This window comes from Lytechinus variegatus, chromosome 7 (assembly GCF_018143015.1).
Source record: "Lytechinus variegatus isolate NC3 chromosome 7, Lvar_3.0, whole genome shotgun sequence".
In the NCBI taxonomy this organism is placed as follows: Eukaryota; Metazoa; Echinodermata; class Echinoidea; order Temnopleuroida; family Toxopneustidae; genus Lytechinus; species Lytechinus variegatus.
In genome coordinates, this window is record NC_054746.1 from 41,249,654 (window position 1) to 41,272,010 (window position 22,357).

The following is a 22,357-nucleotide window of genomic DNA, read 5'->3' on the forward strand; positions in this document are numbered from 1 at the left end:
GAACCATTTATAAACTATGCCCATCCTATGCGCAACATAGCCATGCCAGTGCATGCCACTGCTTGGCGCAAAAAATAGTAGGCACGACCCCGGGGTAGTGACACGCATTTCACGACTAGTTTACGACAAGTTCAAGACAGGGCTCTAATACTCTGTGCAAAGGCTAAGCATACTTCACGCATAGGCTAAGTAACTTCATGCATAGTTGTAAATGATATGCGTAAAACAGAGCTACCAAGTCTCACGCATTGTGCGTGAGACTCAAGCATTTTGGACTCTTGTTCATCCCCTCAAATCTCTGTCTCACGCAACCAGTAGCGGACCGTGACCCGGAGGAGACAAAGCATTGGGGGGGCACTGCATTGTTTGTGAACAATGCCGTGCCCCCCCAATGCTTTGTCTCCTCGGGGTCACGGTCCGCCACTGCACGCAACTATCACAGCCTATCCCCATTTACATTGTACACAATGTCTGTGATCTCACTCAGATTCACAGAAAATCTCACACACAGCCGGTCTTTGAACTTGGCATCTCTGGTAAAATCGTGCGTGCAGACCATTTGATCAGTGTAAGAGGTCCTGATCAACACCAGGGACCAATTGCATAAAATTTTTGCCATAAAAAAGTCAGGCAATTTTTTTGCCAGACTTTTTAATGTGTAATTTTCAATGGCATAATTTTGTTTGCCAGAGTTTTTATAGCAAAACGTTTTATGCAAGGGGTCCCACACTGGCTCGCTTCAATGCGTGCAAATGTCAACCGGGTATTTGACCCACATTCCACAGAAGGGAGACCTTTGAAACATCAAAAATTGGCAAGGTCAAACAGCAGTCTCCAAAATCACTGAAATTTGTCATCTCTGGGGAATGGCTCCGAAAGACCCCCCAAAGTACTCTGAAAGACTCAATACTTCTTTCTGGGCTTAGAATAGTCCTTTAGAGATCTTTCAATGGTCTTTCAGGGATCTTTTATGCAACAAGTGATCTCTCAGAATTCTTTCCATGTTTTCCTGGTCTTTCAATGCTCTTTTAATGATCTCTCATGAGTCTTTCTCAATCTCCGCAGAAATCTTGAGAGACTGTCAAAAGACCATGAAAAGACTAATAAGAAGTCTGTAAGTTCATCAAGAGACCGCTGAAAGACCATCAAACAACCATTTTCCTGAAAGGCTGTTTTGAACCATTTCAGAAAGTTTTGGGAGATTACAACACCAGGAAGACCACTGAAAGATCGATCAGGCATCATTAAAGAACTAGGAGATCTTTGAAAGGTCATTGAAGGACCCTTGAAAGATCAAGCAAGTTTCATGGTCTTACAGTGGTCTCTCAGGTTTTGCTCTCTGTGGAATAGGGGTTTAAATGAGCCCATTTGATCCCCTTTTTATACAGTGCGTCCCAGAAAAAACGAAACCGAGATTTAGCGATCATTTATCATTACTTAATCAAAAATAAAATAGCCAAATGACCTACCAATTTAAAGCTTAGAATCTCCTCTTTCATCTGATATTACTTAGATTATTTCTCATTCACGCATGAGTGAGCAAATGCAATTTGAAGAAAGGATATCAAAAACTCATTTGGCGGGGGGTATCTGCGTTTCAAAAAGAAAACCACATTTTTGAAAAGTTCAATATCTCCTCTTCAATTTGATACCTAAATTACAGAAAATGGTCAGGAAATAACAAAGTTCTGGTCATTTGAAATAAGGCTTGAATTTCAATAATTTCATAAAATGAAGAGGTTCTCCAGGATGGCTTTCAAACTCTCTCGACACTCTGTGTTGTTGACGATCAGCCATGCATTAAATCTTTTGTTCACCATCGAAAGCTTCTGTGGGAAACCGGTGAAAACACGTTTATCTCATGAAATTATGGAAATACAAGCCTTATTTCAAATGAACAGAACTTTTTCATTTCTTGACCATTTTTTGTAATTTTGGTACCAAATTAAAGAGCAGATATTGAACTTTTCAGAAATGTGGTTTTCTTTTTGAAACCCAGATAACCCCCGCCAAATGAGTTTTCGGTATCCTTTCTTCAAATTGTTTTTGCTCACTCATGCGTGAATAAGAAATAACCTAAGTAATATCAGATGAAAGAGGAGATTCTAAGCTTTAAATTGGTAGGTCATTTGTCTATTCTATTTATGATTAAGTTATGATAAATGATCGCTAAATCTCGGTTTCGTTTATTCTGGGACGCACTGTATAATGTATAAGGGCTTCTTAGACTGAGACTTTTCGAAATAAAAATACAGTGAATCAAAAGAAAAATGATTTGCCTTTAGTTCTAATGAAAGTTTGTTAACATTTTTACCCATCTCCAGTCATAACGTTTCAACAGGAGGTCAAGGTTATACAATGCTGTACACTTTGTCTCTGTCTGACATGTCACACAAACAGGGCATTTTCAAAATTGTACCCCTACTGACCTGATTTTTACCCCTCAGATGATCAAGATGATCATTAAAAATTTCACACCAAGTTGAAAGTTGTTTTTGTGTGTCTCTGAACCCATGAATGCGAAATATCAAACTTGGCAAATTTGTTGAAGTAGCTGGCAAATCATGACATGAGCAGCCTGACTAGGCAAAAAAAAGAAATGGCATAGCTGTCCTCTAGTAGGCCTTTTTTAAAATTATTGTTGGTCGGTTGTTCTGAAATAATTTTATAGGCAAGGAAATAAAGTGATTAATTTCTTTGAGAAAAAAATATGTCAACAAACATCTACATTAAGACTATGGAGCAATTTCCCCCTTTTGTTGCTGTCTTGATCACTGTAACTTTTTAATCAATATTGGTCAATATGGTAGTCCCACGATTAAATTTTCATGAAAGTATTGCAAAATTAACTGTCAACACCATGAAAGTCTACATGTGGGACTACAATATTTACTAGTGTAACATCATAAAATGATTTTTCAGAGTCAAAAAAGGGCTAAATATTCTAATTTTTCAGTAGTTTCCAACTACATCAACACAATTTTAAGAAAATTTAGTAAAAAGATGGCCATTTCATGAATAATAAGATGTAAAATGTGATATTTAAGCAACTTTTTGGGAAGGTTTCTTTCTTGTCATTTTGTCATTTATTTTATGTAACCTTTGCTGTTATTGGATTTTTTTATGAATAATAAAATGGTCGCAGACAAAAAATTGGGTCTGTCAGTCGAGGACAAGTAAACAATTTGTCCACCTATTATAACTGTTCTCTCATTATCTCATCTTCAATTAACAAAGTTATATACCTCAGCTGTCAGAACTCTTTCGGGACATCGGTTGGCTTTCGCAAAAATGAGTCTGATCAGGTGTTCAAGAAGAGGGCATATGATCATTATGCAGTGATTATACCTGGAAAACAAGTAAGAGACAATGGAGGTTGAAAAAAAAGCCTGAATCACAAAGACAAAGGAATAAATAGAGTCAGAAAAGACAGAATATAATAAAAGAATAAAGAGAGGTGTAAGAGAGTGGGAAGGAGTGTAGGAGATAAATAAGAGGCAGAAGAAACAAGGGAAAAAGAGACAAGATAATGAAAAACATTTCAGGATCCCTGTCTAACTGGTGACCGGTGTGTTGGCTCAGTTGGCAGAGCGTTCGTCTCACAACCAGGAGGTCGGATGTTCAAACTCCAGCCGCATCAGACCAAAAGACATGAAAAGATGGGAGTTGCTGCTACACTGTTTGGCGTTCAATAATTAAAGGGATCGATCTGGCACTGCACAGTGGCTGCCGGGCCCACGATCAATTGGGCAAAACAAATTTTCGGAGTATTTCATTTCTGGTGTCTATTTCGAGCAATAAAATATGGATTTTAAGATTTTGAGATTTGTTTTTAGATCAATTTCACTTTTCAATCATTATTTATTATTAAGAGTTTCATGATATGAGGGATACACATGCAGTTCTTTTAACAAGCTTAGGAGAAGAGGTGGTTTCACAAGTTTTCTTGCATTAATTGATTTTGACTGAACACACCCAACTGACTATATGGAGCCTTTCAAATAAAATTAAAAGTTATATTAAGAGTACATTATACAGGATCATGTGATTCTTTATAAAATCTGCTCTAAAAAAGGTTTCAAAGCTTCTATTGTTTGTATTTGCATTTGCTCCAGATCTAATCATCTAATCCACCTGTCAAAAAATGCATTCACTTTAACTAATATAAATTTTGTTTCATCTGGTTTTCCTTGAGTTCGTGAATTTAGCCACAATTTATTAGAGATGCACTACACCCACACGATCCAACTGTTATCTCAACCCTATTGCTTTATGCCTTTCCTTTTCAAACCATAAATGTGAAATGACAAAGAGAAAAAAAGAAAATGCGTTGGAAGTATGTCGATAATCAATCACCCCACCGGCTATCCCCGTGTCCTGTCATTGGCCAGCGAATGTGACATAAGGAAAATGCTACACACTTCTTTTTACTCCCCCCTCTGATGATATTAATATTAATACATGAAAAATTAATAAATAAATAATGATACACAATAATAATGATGATGATATTAATAATAACAATTACAATAATACAATTATTCGAATTAGCGAATAGACGCATTTGCGAATGAATGAAGGTCCTTACAGCAGATGTATCTAATAGCTTTCCATAGAGTCTGTAAAGATCAATCAACGCCTGAGCCTATATTCTGCGGGAAATTTTCACAGAACGCCCCTAGCAACAGGTCTGCGATTGGCTGACAGCGGCCTGATTAGCACCATAACAAAATGTCCTTAGTGATAGCTAAACAACTGCCACGCAGGATCCGCGGGGAACAGCCAAAAAAATATAGCGAGCAATTTCGGGACATGCACACCCGCTGAAAGAATTGCAAACATGCGCTCATTCTCACCTTGGCACTGGGGGGTACAAGACATGATTTTTGTGATTGGTACACTACGTGAATTTTCCCAAGATTTTCCTCCAAGATTTCAGATTTCACATTCATGTCTTGAAACCTCTCCCCCTCCTGATACATGAGATAACTATAATATTCAATTAATGACAACTGCATAGGGGAACCGCCCCCAGGAAATACCTGTCCTGGAGTAACAGTCAAATGTCTCCCTTCCGGCAGACCATGTGACCCGGTTCCCCCTCATATTCACCTCTCCCTCCTATATCTGTAACACATGAGATAAACATAATATTGAATAGATGATAATTATTTAGGGGAACCGCACCCCAGGAAATACCTGTCCTGGAGTCCCGGTCGGATGTATTCCTTCTGTAGGTCAGGTGACCCAACTGACACCCTTTTCATTTGACCTCCTTCGCCGAAGTCTCCATTGTTCGATTTTGCTTAATGGAGAAATATTCTTGAAAATTGTTCGGATTATCAAACTGGATATGCTACAATAATCTGGGAATATCCCCCAGTGACAATAAAAGTTGAGAAATGGCAATTTCAAGTGTGAACTGTATTTATTTTTGCAATATTATTAATAATAGTCATTATAACAATAATAATAATAATATCATTAATAATAATAATAAAATAATCATAAACAATTAAATAACAAACCAATGCATACACAACACAAGTTAACATCTATTACAAAAGATGTTTTCTTTTAATGTGAATGACTTTTCACCTTGGTCAAATAGAATCCCAATTCCTGCAGAAGTCAATTTTATACCCTTTACAAAAGTGGCTGGTGTTCACTCAAGCAAACAGTGATTTCATGCATTTCAGTATAATTGTTTTATTCATTTATTATTACTTATGCAGCACTTCAAAATCAAACACACTAATATTACAATAGTAATTTCAATATCAATATGAAATTATGTAAAAGTCTATAGACTATCCTACAAATACAACCCTCTAAAAGGGGCACACTTTGTTTTAAAAAAGCTTTGATTGAAATTGAATTTTGGTACTATAAAAAGACTACTTCCCAGTGCTTAGGAACTGAAGTGATTCATTATTCTCCATTGACCTATTACAAAAAAGTTATCTATATGATACTATATGATATGATAAGCTAATTATCATACTGATTTTTTTTTTAAAGAACATATCTGAGAAGCTTACCTTTCAATACTATAATAATAAAGAGCTTGGTCCCACAATGAAATGTGATTGTCACAGAAAAGACCTATCCTCTGAACCTCTTTAGACAGTGAATTTAAATGATCTGGAAATAAAACTAGATGCATAGGAGAAACATAAAACAAAATAGTTTCATAAAGACCAGACCCGACAGAGTTCTCTTGAATATAAATTTCACCAAAGGGACTCTTTCTGATTGTTAAGTCAAAACACAATCCATTCAGTGTGTAAATAATGCATTGTGCAACATTAGGCATCGCTGCCACATTACCGATTGTAACAGGCCTCTGTGTGTAACATGCTCTTATATATCCTCCATGACAAATGTTTCAACTAATCCTCATTACCTGTCATTATTTGACAATTAATTTCAGTGCAATTTTTGGAACCATCCTAACATTAACGAAATGAGTTATACAAATTATCCAAGATATGATGTTCTTCTACATTACTAAACTAAATATTTCTATAGAAAGATAAGGCATAAGCGATGTTGTATCTCGCCCACTTGTGAAAAAAACCTGAGCCGTCTTACAAAGAGTTACGATTATTGATCCAATCAATCGTAACTCTATGGAAATCCTTCATTGTGATAATTTTTTCTACATGAAATTTGCAAAATGTCCTTTGTAAACCAAGGAGATCACACCAAATTGTCATGAAATCAATGAATTTCTGGATATACATTCAAATCTAGAATATTTTTTGAACAAATATGCATTTCATATGTTGACTTTGCTAGCTTTCCAGAGTTGCGATTGATTGGATCAATCGCAACTCTTTGTAAGACGGGCCCCTGAAATATTGTAATTTGGGAGGGCATGCAACAGAATCGCATCAAAAGTTCATCGAAAAATAACTGGGATGGAATAACATTTGTCATAAGCTTCTTGTACGTAAACTTTAATGTTGACCTCAAAATGACCTTTGACCTTACAATGTGAACGCTGATCACCGATTGACCATCAGACAGACAGATTTTCGAAACCTGTCTATCTGATGGTCAATCAGATCGGGGTCGCCCTGGCCACTAACCCATCTCTGTGGTCTAGTGGTTAAGGCACCAGCGTTCAAAGCTGGGGGCCCCCGGGTTCGATTCCCGGCAGAGACATTTTTTCGGCATTAGCAATTTTTCCAAAGGGCAGATAGCTCTGGGGAACCTTGATTTAAGCTACACCTACCATTGTTCTCTACATCCATTTCTTTCACAATATTTAGCATAAAAGAGTTGCCAAAGCTGTTGTACATTTATAATTTCACACACACACACACACACACATATATATAAATATATTTGTAAATTGGAAAATATTCTATTTTTTTAATCTCTATATGTGCATTTTTTATGTGAATAAAGAAAACTTTGAAGAAAACATAATCTCTTACCAGGGAATTTATCATGTAGTAATGGAAGATAATTCTGGAATTCTATCTGTTTCCTATGTGGAATGCTGGATGAATTAATGCCTTGATTGTGGAGCTTGTAGCCAAGATCAGCTACTACCACTAATAGAAAACTTGCGTATCTAAATTGTAATAAAAAAGAAAAAAGGTCAATCCCCTCTGTGTTTGTATCATTTTTAATCAGCACTGCACACTAATAATCATTTATGATTAGAATTACTAAGTTTAAAATGATAAGATGGTAGGGTTTTTTTTATATTCAAACACTTCTTTGCATTTGGTGCACCTACTATTCTAATCAAAATTTGTAAACAAAACAACTGAAAAAAGTGGTCATTGTATCTTTGAATCATGTCTTTAAAGTACAGTTTTAATCTTAACAAGTAAATAACAAAGTAAACTACTGAGATTGTAGCTTACATAAAATAGACAAGTTTACCTTGATGGAATTTCACCAGGTGATGCAAATCCATGCCAAAGAATATTTCTAAGGTTGAGACTTGTCGGAGGTCCAATTAAAACTCGTAAACAAAATAACTGAAAAAAATAAAGAATATGATATATCTTTGATACTCATATAATCATTTATGAATATTATTGTAAGCATGGTCAATAATCTCTGGAATTGTTGCTACTAACCATAGAAATAATTTCAGATTATTTCCTCCAAAGTACATTCTAAAATATCATTATTAAACCAATTTCTTAATTTTTGCGAGGGAACAAAAAATATTTTGAACAATATTATATTAAAAGAAAAATTACGAAAGCTACTCACTGCATGACATCCAAAGAAGCTCTGTAACTCTTCTGTTATCAAGAGATCTTTAAGAAGAGATGGACAAGGCTTATTTTTCATCAAATACACCTGCAATGAACATTGATTGAAAAAATATATAGGCCTATATAAAGTCAAATTAAGAGACTCAATCTTTCACAAATTAGAATATGCTATATTATTACCTATACAAGGCATTTTAGCAGATAAATTTTGCGTGCTACTTTCAATCCGAGACCAATGTTATGAACATTTGCCATGTTGCCCTTCCATGCTATACGAAATAGAGGGCAATATTCGCCATATTTCTGCTAGTTCACTTGCGCAGTAGGAGCCAATTTCAATCGCTTATTTCAGTTTGCTGTTCGTTCAAAATGCAGTGCCCACGAGCTGGACGTGCAACATAAAATCCCATCAAGTAATAGCAGACGATCGAAGCATAACAACATTTCAACATGGCAGCCTCCAGTTTCGCTACGTTAGATGAAGCTGAAATTAGAAAAATTCTGATAAAGACTTGGAGAACACAAAAAAGGCCACAAAGGGAGCAGCTTGATTGTTACGGGCATATTTGGCGGAGAAGGGTCTCTCCACAGATTTTGAGAAGCAAGAGCAAAGTGAACTTGCAGCTGTTTTGTCCAAATTTTATCTCGAAGCACGGAAAGCTGATGGGGAATATTACAAAACCACTTCACTCAAGAGTATCCATGCTGGCCTCAATCGCCATTTGAAAGATGCAATCCAGAACTGATTGATATCATTAAAGACACTGAATTTAGCAATGCTAGCGTGTCGTACAGAGCAGCAACCGTACAACTTAAAAAGGCTGGCAAAGGGGATATTGTACACCTTCAGAGTGTGGATAATAAAGAAATTGAGAAGTTGTACACCTCAGGTGTTTCAATCAAAACACCCCTGCTGGACTTCAACAAAGGGTATGGTTTGAGTTAATGATTTATATGTGCTGTAGAGGCAGGGAAAGTCAGAGAGACTTGAAAAAGAACCGTTTTCTGTACAAACTGATTCTGATGGACGGTAGTACGTTGCTCAGGCAGTTGATGAATTGACAAAGAAAACTCATGAAGGAAACCAATCTTCATGTAAAGATGAAGGAAGAATGTACAAGACCATAGACGAGAACTGTACTGTTGTACCATTCAAAAACTATGTATCTAAGTTGAATGCTAGATGTGACATCTTCTTTCAAACACCTTGATCTAAATCTAAGTGCAACGTGTATTTATCAATTTTGGATGTTTCTGACTTTGCTGCGAGGGGAATTTGCCCGGTTTCTGGACATGCAAATGACGGAAGTCTTTCATTGTACACAGGCCAAGTGATTGATGTCAAAAAGCAATAAATATCTGATGCTTTGTCTAATGCACTGGGAAGAAAAGAGCAAACTTCAAGAAAGAGAACGTATCAAATGTTGGCGTCAACATCAACACCTCCTGCAACTGTGAGCAGAGTAAATGACACTGAACCAGGCCCAGGCCAAAATGATGCTACTAATACCATTGAACTAGAGGCAGAGCCTTACTTTGATCTTGGACTTACATTGACCAGCTCACAAGAGGTCATACTTAATGAGCTGGAAGAAGTCCTGGAAGATGAAAATAATCTTCATCAGAGCACTAATGTTAGGACTCATGAAGTTTTGACTATTGACATGAACACCAACGTGAGAGCTGCAGCACGTGCCTCTAACACCTGTATTTGCAGCACGACAACAACATCTACAACAATGCACGTGCAATCGAGCCCATTCATCTTAAACAATTGCAACGTTACAATAAACTCCTATAATTCATAGAACAGTAAAATTACATGTACATTTACTTTCTTTGTACAGTGTTATGAGACGTTAAAAGCTTGAGTTCACTCTCTGACTTTGTACAGTGTTATGGAAGCTGAGTGCAACAGTTTCCATCCCTTTGGAGGAAGTCGAAATCCATATATTGTGTGTACAGGTACTGTACCTGTTAAGAATGCTATAATTCATGTTTTGTCAATTTCTTGTAGATCCTATAGGTAATAATAATTATATTGACTGGGCTTCATTCGGGGTACATCAGAAATATTAACCGCTAAGACCATATGGCGCTCGTCTTCGAGTTGTGCAATATGATCTTAGATAGGTCAATATTTCTGATGTACCCCTCAAGCCCAGTCAATATAATTATACTTTATTTTATTTTTATACGGAAAAAGATGTCAAAAAAGGGAGCTGATTGTGTTGATGACTAAAACTGGGCAAATGAGTGAAAGCAAATTAAAAGAACAGGTGAATATAAAATTCACCACAAAAAATATTAAAATAAAAACATAACAAAAAAACTCTCACAGTCATACCTCTAATTTTTTATAAACTATATATTTTTTCTTTTTTTATTCATAAAAAAGTTAGTAGTAAGTAGTTTAGGTGTTTTGTTTGTTTGTTGCTTTTTAAAAACTACACTGTATTGATCTCGCAACAAGAATCATGAATTAAACAATCGGCCCTACACATGACTATTGTTTACTTATAAGTCAAGCTGTCGCAAGAATTTTATTAACCGTATTATGTCTTTTGGTTATCATTAGAACTTACTAAAGATAATTTCATATTCCAGAAAGATAATTGTACTAGGAATGAATATGAAACCTCAATATTTAATGAAGAAATGTTAGAAGAGTTTTTTGCAGTTTTATATGATCAAATTGTTGTAGATATAGGTTGAATAATTCATCACTGGCTTTGTTTTATGTACATACATGGTAATTAGAATAATTTGCATAAGAGCGCAGCCGGCATATTTGCATAAGTGCGGATGACCGTTTGGAATGCACACGGTCGATAGCAGTGCTGCAAATTTTTATAAATTTTTTTCAAATTCATATCTTTTGAAGTATTGATATGAATTGTTATGAATTGTTTGTATATATTTCATTGCAAAAAGATATGTCCTTTGGGAACTTATTGAATTATTGAATGCTTTTTAGTAATGAACAAGAAATAGTGAATAAATTGGCTTTGATATAACACAGATCAAATTCTCTGTACATTATACCCTGCGTGTAGACGTGTGTGCGCTATCCAAACTCGCTCGGCGCACCATTATTCACCAACGTCCGCAATTTTTTCATTATATATGAGACGTTTAGTCGCGAGGGCTGGCAAAACAACCGAGTCTGACTGGAGCCTTGACATGGGGAGTTACATGTAGAAGCTGAAAACCTAGATAGGAATTAAATTAATTCCCTATTGTCCCGTATGAATATTAGAAAGAGGTCCAAATTAATTTAAAGTATAGTTATGATATACATTTTCTTTAAAATTATTTTGGGCGACCGACCTAAAACATGGTTAAACAGTCTAGGAATCAACCTCTTTGTATGGACGCTGGAATTAACAGACGTGGAAACGAATGTCGAGACTGGGAAGCTGGAAACAAAATTTTCTCTTCACAAGCTAGATGCCCAATAGATTTTGTATGGCATCCCTATTTCGAATTGTTTTGCTCAGTCATGCGTGAATGGGGAATAATCTAAGTAATATCAGATGAAAGAGGGGATTCTAAGCTTTACATTGGTAGGTCATTTGTCTATTGTATTTATGATTAAGTTATGATACATCATCGCTAAATCTCAGTTTCATTTTTATTGGACGCACTGTATAATCTGTAACAGTGGCAAGTCAAGTGCTGTATGTACTGGTAAATATATGTATGTGTGTAATTTGAATAATAAAGTGCACTGTTATTTTTCTTTTTGTCATTGAAACTAAAATCTGAGTCATAAACCCCTGTGTCTTTCTTTGCTGTGTACCCCATAGTCATGTATTTTGGATCCCCAGGTCCTTCTGTTAATCATACTGGAAGAATTGGAGGATACTTAATAATTCACTTTGGTTTATCAGTCTACTTGCATCCACATACACATACAATTAAATAAAATAATAAAATAATTATACATCTAATTAAATCTAATTATCAATATCAATTATTGTGCAAAAAACATAATTGAGTAAAGCAGCAGAAAGTGTTCATCAGGAACCTTAAACTAAAGGGACTGTCACACTGACGGGTGTTTCATAAAGCATTTGTAAAGTTATGAACGACTTTATGAACATGTTCTTAGGTGCCAAGCGATATGTCATTTAGCCCAAGATAAGGTCATCAATCACGAGTAAAATCATCTGTAACTTACGAACAGCTATATATGAAACACCCACATGGGGATTTATGCCTGCATACTGCATGTATGGCCAATTGTTTTCTCCTTTAATCATATTTATTGATCATGTCATTGGTATCTCGGTATTCCATTTTGATATCGAGAATAGCATTATCCTTACAATACAAAATATGATTAATTCAGGTTATTTATATGAAGAATCACTTATTATCAAATAGTAATTCTTGATATCAATAAATGTGATTAAAACAGCTTGATGTAGCTTACATATGACATCACATACTGGCAAGATGTTCAGGTGTGAAAGCGCCGTAAGATAAAATTCTGCATCAAAATATGTAAATTCCTTACATGGGAATTACAACTCACATCTCCAAGCGCCCTCTCTAGAGCCGATGTGGTCATGAGTAAACTAATTGAAGGACCTCTCATATCTCCCTCCTTAAGAAGCTGCAATCCTTCAAGGAAAACCTACAGTAAAAAAAAATTATTCATCACCATGCATTATCAACAAAGCCAAATTAACAAAATGGATAAGATCGCCTCAACAAATTATTTTCAAACAATTCCTATGTACATGTATAGAATAATATGTAATGGCCAGCTGCGGCATAAAGCAACCACAAATTCTCACAAAACTTGTGCAAGAGGAACTGTCGTTGGTTTTGTATGTAGCCAATATTTAGTCATTTTGACCTCTAAAAATAGTAAGTCACTTCTCCTTTTTATTACTTATCTTGACAAGGGGGAAATTCACAGCATCTTTAGGCTTCACATTTTTTTTACAACTCACCACCTAAAACAAAACCAATTTTTTTTCTTATTAGAAAAGCTTGTACACAGAATTGTTGATAAGACAGTTTAAGGCATCATATAATATATACTGATAACACACTTACTTCAGGGGAACCTGTCCATTCAAACCATTCACTATATGTCTCCTGCAGATCAGATAGAGAGAGCGCCATCACATGTTCGTGGATGTCCAGACAAAGTGGAGTAAGTTTACTCACAATGTCAATAAAATCTTTCTTGGTCTCCCAGGAATCTGAAAAAGTGTTGTACATTATTTCAAATTGTTGCAGAAGTTTATGATAATAATGATGGTCATAATAACATTCAAAGTAATAATCAATTGAAACCAATTCTCTCCCTGTCTTTCTCTCTCACTCGATGTCTGCTACTACAAAATTATGCAAACAAATATGTGGCATTCATTTTGATAGGGAAATTACTAGGACTTTCAAAATCATCAATACTCATATCCAACAGAAACAGTGATATAATTTTAGCAACAGTCATATGAATGCAGATTATCTATAAATGACTTTGAGTTACTTGGTTCTTCAATGTCCGATATTTCCTAGTCAAAGTTCAATATCTTATAGCCTATCGTTCACATTGGTCATAACATACAAAGTTTGCAATGCATTCTTGAATAATGACAACAGCAACTGGATGATATATTACACGTTTCACGAAAGTTCACTGCAGTTGTTGTTAATTATGAATAATTAAGATAATCACCTTCATAATAGTTAGAGCCACGTCTTTTATGCGCAAATCCTGCAAACCTCTTTCCCATTGCCCATCCTCACATTTCATCATAGACAATTAATTGGGCTGCAGAGAAAAGCCTCATGTGTTTTTGGTAGCATTCCCACAAAAAGTCTTAACCTCATCTTTCCTGCAGCCCCACATTTGTCCATCATTAAAAAAAATGTGAGAATTACCAATGAAAGGATACTACCTATACCTACCTATACCATCCTGCAGAGCAAGTCTGTTCAAGGAATCCCAATCTATAAGGCCATTGTCTAACAAACAAGGCTTTCCAGTAGCTGATGTCCTCGTTCCAATCTCACAGATCAGATGATAGACTGAAGGTGATAGATATGTCTCCTGTACTATATTTTCTTCATCTTGGATCAATAATGATGCTTCATTAGAATTTACAGACATCCTGGGATAGCACCATCTAATATGAAATGTGTAAAAGAAAGGATTGCAAGAATTTCAAAGTATATAATGACATTTTTGACCTCATACACTATGAATCCACATACCAAAAGCTTATCAGATCATTGTCCATCCCTTATACATACATGAGCCAACTTTGAAATGGAAATCTCACATAGTTCTTTAATTATCAAAAGAATGCATGCTAGACTCAGGGAAATGATGGGAGAGAAGAGAAAGAGGTGAAAGAGGAGCAGGAGGAATAAAATAAAGAGATCAAAATATTAAACATCGGCGATGAAGTCTTTTGTCGAGCTAGAACTTTCTAGCACTGTTGCTCACTTCTGCACAAGAGGCTGGTAGTTCATGTAGACTCTATGCCACTATATCATGACATAAGGATTTTTATTGAGTTTAATATAGGGTGGAATTAGACAGCCAGCAAATATGATTTTGCCCTGTCAGATCAAAACACACAATAAAAAGGAAATCCTTATTTAATTAGCTCTGAGAGTCTGAGACTAAGTTTGAGATAAAGGCCGATTGCAATGTGACAGAAGGTATTATGGCACAGTTTAAGATGGTAAGCAAAACTCAATTTATCTGAAATTTTGACATGAAAAATTAAGTCCCTATTGTACTAACACTTCAAAGTCTCACTTTTTCATTTTGACATGATTCAAACTCTTCCGAGGAACAAGTGCAATACAGATCACATGCCACAGGCACAGTATACACAGGAGGCCAATGGACATACGCATTTCTTAATCTTAGAGAAACATATGTGACACTCCTACCTTTGGAACTCTTGCCTATCCCTGTAAATCTCATACTCACACCGGACAGTATCACAGCCTCCCAAAGGGCCGCTTCCATTGACAAGTGGATACCAGGCGCAACCATGGGGTTTCGAAAAGCACCCTAAACAACTATATTTCCATATTCTGAAAATGCACCCCTTAACAAGTAGTGGCATGTGAAACCCTACCCTTAACAAGAATTGGAAAACCAGTGGAACACCTCTGGCAGTCTCGCCTGCATTATGCAATTTAATATAGCACCAGTGCTCACTTTCAAAACAGCTATTGAATATATATATATTCACAAAACAAAACATTCATATGATACTAATATATTATGGCCTAATATATTATGGCTATTAACCCAAAACGACTTTTGACCATGATCATGTGAACTAACATACCGGTATGTACAAAACAATCTTTCAAACTTGATTATGCTTATGTCTATGTTTCATGAACTAAATCCGTAAAAGGTTATGATGCAAATTCAACAAATACCCCCAACATAGCCAAATTTCACTGACCTTTGATCTTAGTCATGTGACCTAAAACATGCACAGGATATTCAGGAATACACGGTTGCTCTTAAGAACAATTTTAATGACCTAGATCCACAAACTTTTAAAGTTTTAAAATTTAAAACTTTTAAATGACTTTTGAATTTGGTCTTGTGACCTCATACTCAAGCAGAATGTTCAGCAATACTTGATTACCCTTATACCTAAGTTTCATGAACTAGGTCCATTTGATTTCTAAGTTCTAAAAAAGAAACAGTACCCTTGACAAATATTCCCTGAATTGACCCCCCAAACAAGTACAGCAATATTTTATTTGTTATGTCAAGGACAAAACGGATCAAGGACTTCCTTAACCAGTCAGTCGGCAAGCCCTGAAAAAGTAGCTTCTTTTATCCAAGTGATATTCATGACTATAGGGTTTTTGCATTATTAATGAGCTTGGTGCGAACCAAAACACCTCTTTTTATTCTGCCATTGCTGCTCTAGATATTAACCAAATTTCATGTTTTTGGTATCTTTGTAAAGAAGAATCATTCTTTCAGGTCATGTGTTTGGAATTTTTAAAAAATGTTGTAATATAGGGAAAACTTTTGATATAAAACATGAAACAAAATGATTTTTTTCATGCAACAAATGTTGTTGTTTTCACACTTGATTTCTGTTTGAGCACAAATGATTTTTAGATCATAATAAAGCTGAAGATCTACGCTTTAATATGATATAATTTGTATAAGAAGATGTATCTTAGATGGGTCAGCAGCCAGCTTTTCATAGGCCAAGTACATTTAGCAGCTCAAAAACAAGAATACTGCACTCTGATTGGTCACAGAGACCACACACCCACGCAAATTCCAATGTTCCCCACACTGGGCCTCTGCAAGGTCACACTCACCATGTGGTAATCTCTTCAAATAACCCGCGCCTAATGTTGTGAAAACATTATTCAACCAATCAGAACTCTGGATTTTATGTTACTCAGAAATTTTAGAAATCTTGTCTTGCATCTTGATGGAAAAAGCTGGCTGCTGAACCATCTAAAAGATGCCACAGATCAAGAGTGACATTGTAAAAAAGTATAGAGTTTGAGCTTTCTGATGATATAAACAATGTTGGTACCTAAAACACAAAATGTTGCACAATTTGCAAGTGAAAACAGAGGAACAAAATTCTGTTTGATGCATCTTTTCTGGTAAAAAATTCACTTATTTATCAAAATATTTTATTCAAAACAAATAACCAATATGAAAGAGTAACATTTACTCTTCCCAATGGTACAAAAATAATCAATTTTACTCCAGGAGAAAGTGGTTAAATTCTTTGAGAAAAAAGTCTCACAATTCACAAGATTTTGCAGGGACATGAATTCAGCCACGAGAGGACTTGGATAAATCTTGCCCATTTGCTCATTAACACAGGGGCTTGCCGACTGACTGTAACCCTTTGAACCCGATAGGCCGGTAAACGCGCAAATACCCGATAGCCTACAGCCATGTGCCTTCAAAAGCATGGATTCTAAATGTCAGGTGATCTTCTAAAATGACGTCATCTTTCTAGTACGTGTAGGAATATTTAGTCGATAATTTCAGTCAATGTCGGCAATGATTTCGGAATGATTTAGCTTCAAAAATGGACAAAATATGCCACTTTTTTGTGGTTGCTCGTGTCGTATGTGTGGTAACACATGGTGTAATACGCGGCGAGTCACATGCTTACTATGGGGAAGCAATTGGTATATCTGATTTTGGTGAAAACAGTGATTTTGAGCCCAAAACAGACACTAAATTTGATAATTCTGATTGTAGACTAGGTCTACGAGAAGCCAAACAACTTCAGCCAGCTCGGTCCGGGTACTAGCGGGGGGAAGGTGCCATTGGGTCTCGAATCATGGGGGATTGTGTGAATGTGGTCGAGAAGTCATTTATGTGCAAATACTTCAGGGTGTATGTCAAGGCCGCCCCTGATAATTCCGGGTTCAAAGGGTTAAATAGTGTACCCAGCCAGTTATACTAGATAGAAAGATGAGTAACTCCACTCCTGTCACATCGGTAGGCTATAATCCTCGGTCCACTTCTGTTCTTGATTTTCATCAATGACATCCCTGAATGTGTCTCTTCTTCCATCCGGCTATATGCTGATGACTCCGTCCTATACAGATCAATAAACTCCCACGATGACATTGAGTTCCTGCACAGAGAACTAGTGAATGCTCAGGAATGGGAGAGGAAATGGCTCATGTCGTTTAAAGCTGAAAAGGGTGAGGTGCTGAGAATTTCATACAAATGAAATCTCATAATTGGAGCATCTCCTTACTCCATCCATGGAACTACTCTCAGCACCCTTGATGAAGCGAAGTATCTTGGAGTTATACTTCAATGAAACCTCAGCTGGAAACCCCATATTAACTCTATCTGAAAGAAGAGTAACAGCACTCTAGGCTTCCTTCGACGCAACCTGTGGAAATGCTCAGCTAGCATAGGAGCAAGCGTTTGTCCAATTGTTGAGGACTCTTCTTTGGTAACCGTTTGGGACCCTCATACCAAACAACTTATCTCTAAGACTGAAATGGTTCAGAAGCGTGCAGCTAGATTTGTGAAAGGTAATTTTTATTTTGGTCCAGTTATAGGTATTTTTATGAAATAAAGACAAAAATCAATGAGCCCCGTCAGGGGGATTTTGCATTGTTAAAAGCCCTAAGAACTCCTCAAAACAGACACCTGTCGGCTGTCTAGGCCTACCACAACCATTTTCTTCCAATGTAACATTGGCAAAGAACAATAGGAAACAAGATGGCGGCGTAAACATCGGGCAAGTCTCTTCCGTCTTTTCATGATATTTTTCTCATTTTTTTTATTAATTCTTGTTTAAAAATAAAATGTACATGATTTAGGGCTAGATATTTTGGAAGGAAAGTAGAAATCTCAGGGGCGAAAGTTTCAGGCGGCCTACACACACATGAATGGATAGGAATACCTGGCTTCAGTGAGAGTAACCTTACTCTCTAGAAGCCGCCTGGCTACGCAGACCGCACTCTGGATTCATCTCGCGTGCGAAGGCAGTCAGCCAGTGTGGAGAATCTAGCGAATAATGCTACGGTGGTTTTTCTCTTTTTTTCCTGTCGGGTCCCGATGCGCGAGAAAAAAGGGTGCCATGCGTGAGACGGACCCTGGATGCGCGAGTCTCATCCCCAGTCTCGATCGGCCGTTTTTGTTATGAATCATAACAAAATGGCTGATCGAGACTAGGGCAGAAGGAGAGAACTCTTTGGTTTTTTGAGGTTCCAGTGACCAGTCATGCCAGTCTTTGTTCGACGTCAGAATTCTACCACTCGTTAGAATTTCATCCATATAATCGTGGTAAGTGTATAATTTCTCTTTACACAATTCATCTTGCTAGATATTTGGACCATAATCTACCCTTGTCCGGTTAGTATGGGTAAATACACGGTAAGCTCCTGGGCGCCGGACCGCGAACCAGCGCTCCCTGGTTAGCACAATGCGTGAGACTTGTAGCACTGCTACGTTGCTTGTTACATTGTTAATTTGATCATTGATACACTATGTTTACATATAAATTTGCTATGTACATTATGTTGTTTTAAAAGTGGAATAAATAAATTAAAAAAAAATTAAAAAATAACCACCGCCGATTTTTAAACACACCATGAAACTAAATGGGTGGGATCGTACGGTAGTTTACTTACAGAACGATATCGAATTGCATGATGATAACTGTTTAATGACAAATAAACAGATTCGATACATATTCTTAAATAGATCTTAATACTTATTAAAATAATACTGATATAACAATTATTTACGTTTTTTCAAATCAATCTGGAAAGGCGGTCGGATCGACGGCAACAAAATTATATAGCAGACGTAGACGGCCTAGCTGCGCATGCAGGATTTCCCTAGTTTCAGAACACGAGAGGGCGACATAAATCTCTCTTTAATGGGTGATTTTTGTCGGCGGGTGCCGGACGCTCCTCTCTGGGCAAGCTCGACCATTGACATACTGAAACGGTTCATAAAGGGTGAGCCGGAAATATTAAATTCATAAATTCAAATGTGTGCGTGTGTGTGTGTTTTTTTTTACCTTGTACAATAATTCATAGCCCGCTAATATACATGCTAAAACCCGTATAGGACTTCTGTATAGTAAAAACTCCATTACTCAGAGCCAGAGGCTGATAAGTTTTGTATAATTGTATGCCTACTTCCAAGCTATTATTTCCAAGGTATGGGCCTAATAATTGCTATTATATTTTTTAGCTGTAGCCAGCTTCCTTTTAGATGGACATACGTGTTAAGGAATAAGTACAACAACGGTCAGATATCTATTTCCAAGACACCTGAGTCTATTAAAGCACAAGATTTATAAAGTTCTTGCAGAAGGAAATAACGCCATGGCCATTTTACTATTTATACATATCAATATTATTATTGTTTGAAATAATGTATAGAAGTTATGGAAATATTAGTTGCTCTAGAAAAGATGATTTTTATTAAAAACCTAATATTCATTTAAATTTTTCATTATTCAAAGGTATTTTTCATAGCTTTTATACGTTCATTTTACTATTATTCTCTTTGACCAATACAATTTACTCATATTAAAGAGATATCATTTACTTCTAATGACTTTTTTATGGCACTTCTCAACAGCCTACACCATTTTAGAGTTGTGTGCTCATTTGGGTCAATTTCTTGGGAAGACCAGAAAGGAAAAGAAAAGAAATAAAAGAGGACTCACTCACCTTTACAAAGCACAAAACTGTCATTCTAAGAGCGCCATCTCCTGTGAACATAAACTTGTTTGGATTTTTTTTAGTGGAAAAAAGTTCGGTCTTAGAAAAAATAATAAGAAATTAAAGAGGTTTTGCTCAATCGTCATAAATTCTAGTCGGGAGATAGATTATCGTTCTTAAATTCGAAAGAATGAAAATAGGAAGTCATGAGCTTTTTAAGTATTCATGTTGATTATGTTTCGATTATTTTTCACATTTAAAAATAAAGGATGATTTTTCTTTTCGGGAAGGGGGGGGGGTCACGGACTGATATGAGTAAAATAATTTGAAATAAGCACTTATAATCTGTATACATGAATAATACTAATAGAATATTAGTAAAATGTTGAAATTCAATAATTCAAATTAATATATATTTATCACAATTAAAGATATGTATATAAAAAGCACTCTTCTTTATTTCAGCTGTATTTCTATTATATATTGTTCATATAATAAACGTCGTTGTTTGCAAAATTAACAACGACTATACGTTTGTCCAATCACTTATTCCTCTTTTTTTCTATAAACTGAGAACGTAATAAAGAGAGTTTGGCTAATACTTATCTATCCTGTTGTCTTTATATTGTTTCAAACATTGCAATAGGCGGACCCAGAATCTCAGAATTAAGGAACATTATAGTTTTATATAATATTATATCTTCCTAAAAAAGGGAATCACTCCAAAATCGATGCATTTATTTTCAAAAAAAAAGTTATCGCCAGAAAATGAATTCTGATGACAACCTGATTATTTCATTGTGCCTTGAAGGACAACTCCACCCCAAAGACAAGATAATTTGAATAAAAGGAGAAAATCAAACAAGCATAACACTGAAAATTTCATCAAAATCGGATGGAAAATAAGAAAGTTATGACATTTTAAATTTTCGCTTAATTTCACAAAATAGTTATATGCACATTCGGGGCGGTATGCAAATGGGGGAATTGATGACATCACTCACTATTTCTTTTGTATTTTATTATATGAAGCATGAAATATTCTAATATTCTCCTCATTGTCCTGTGAAACAAAGTTTTATTTCTCCATGAACATGTAGAAATACCATTGTTTCAACATTTTATGGTTCAGTCAAGTTGGTCCTTATTGTCAAATATGTAAAAATTGAAATATTGTATAGTTCAAACAATAAGAACAAAAGAAATAGTGAGTGACGTACATCATCGATTCTGTCATTTGCATGTGACTAAATTGTGCATATAACCATGTTAACTATATTGTGAAAAATAAGCGAAACTTTAAAATGTCATAACGTTCTTATTTTATATCCGATTTTGATGAAATTTTCAGCATTATGCTTGTCTTATTTTTCCATATCGATTCAAATCAACATTTGGAGGTGCCGTGGTCGAGTGGGCTAAGGCGCATGGCTATACATGAAAAAGTCCGGGGTTCGATCCCCGGCCGCGGCAGCTATGACCGTGAGCAAGGCATTTAATCTACAATACTCTTTTATCTTGCTTTTAAATAAATGGAAATGCTATATGCATTACTGGTAACCAGGTGTGAACTTGTTTTTAAAAAATCCTGAAGTGGACTTGACCTTTAATAAGATTCCATCTCATATGATTATGTTACTGCATTAACTTGAAGATGTTGTTGTTGTGTTTGTTGATGGTTTTATTAAGTTTCTTCACTTCATCTTTTTATTCTTCTCATTTATTAGTCTTTTATCAATAGCCCTGTTAGTCAACTGATATCATGTAAAGAAACGTTCATCTTCAATAAACCTGTTTGGACGATTTCCGTTAAACTGCTAGTTACGATTTCATACATAAAGGTATTTAATGTATTATCTGAATTCATATGGTGGTGATTTTTTTACCTGAATGCTAAGAAAGTATGAGTGCTT

General features: G+C 35.8%; 1 protein-coding gene across 1 annotated transcript in view; it reads right to left on the bottom strand.

Moving 5' to 3' along the window:
* The window catches only part of LOC121419317 (endoplasmic reticulum membrane-associated RNA degradation protein-like), a 31,609-nt gene extending 12,007 nt beyond the window's left edge, over positions 1–19,602 (bottom strand). The window contains exons 1-9 of the mRNA XM_041613724.1: positions 19,515–19,602; positions 14,178–14,395; positions 13,317–13,465; positions 12,787–12,888; positions 8,242–8,331; positions 7,903–8,000; positions 7,446–7,585; positions 6,042–6,156; positions 3,246–3,348 (exon numbers count right to left, since the gene is read on the bottom strand). Coding sequence (XP_041469658.1) covers positions 3,246–3,348; positions 6,042–6,156; positions 7,446–7,585; positions 7,903–8,000; positions 8,242–8,331; positions 12,787–12,888; positions 13,317–13,465; positions 14,178–14,379 — 999 coding nt within the window. The 5' untranslated portion in view covers positions 14,380–14,395; positions 19,515–19,602. The remainder of the gene's footprint in view (positions 1–3,245; positions 3,349–6,041; positions 6,157–7,445; positions 7,586–7,902; positions 8,001–8,241; positions 8,332–12,786; positions 12,889–13,316; positions 13,466–14,177; positions 14,396–19,514) is intronic.
* Between the last annotated feature and the right edge of the window lie 2,755 nt (positions 19,603–22,357).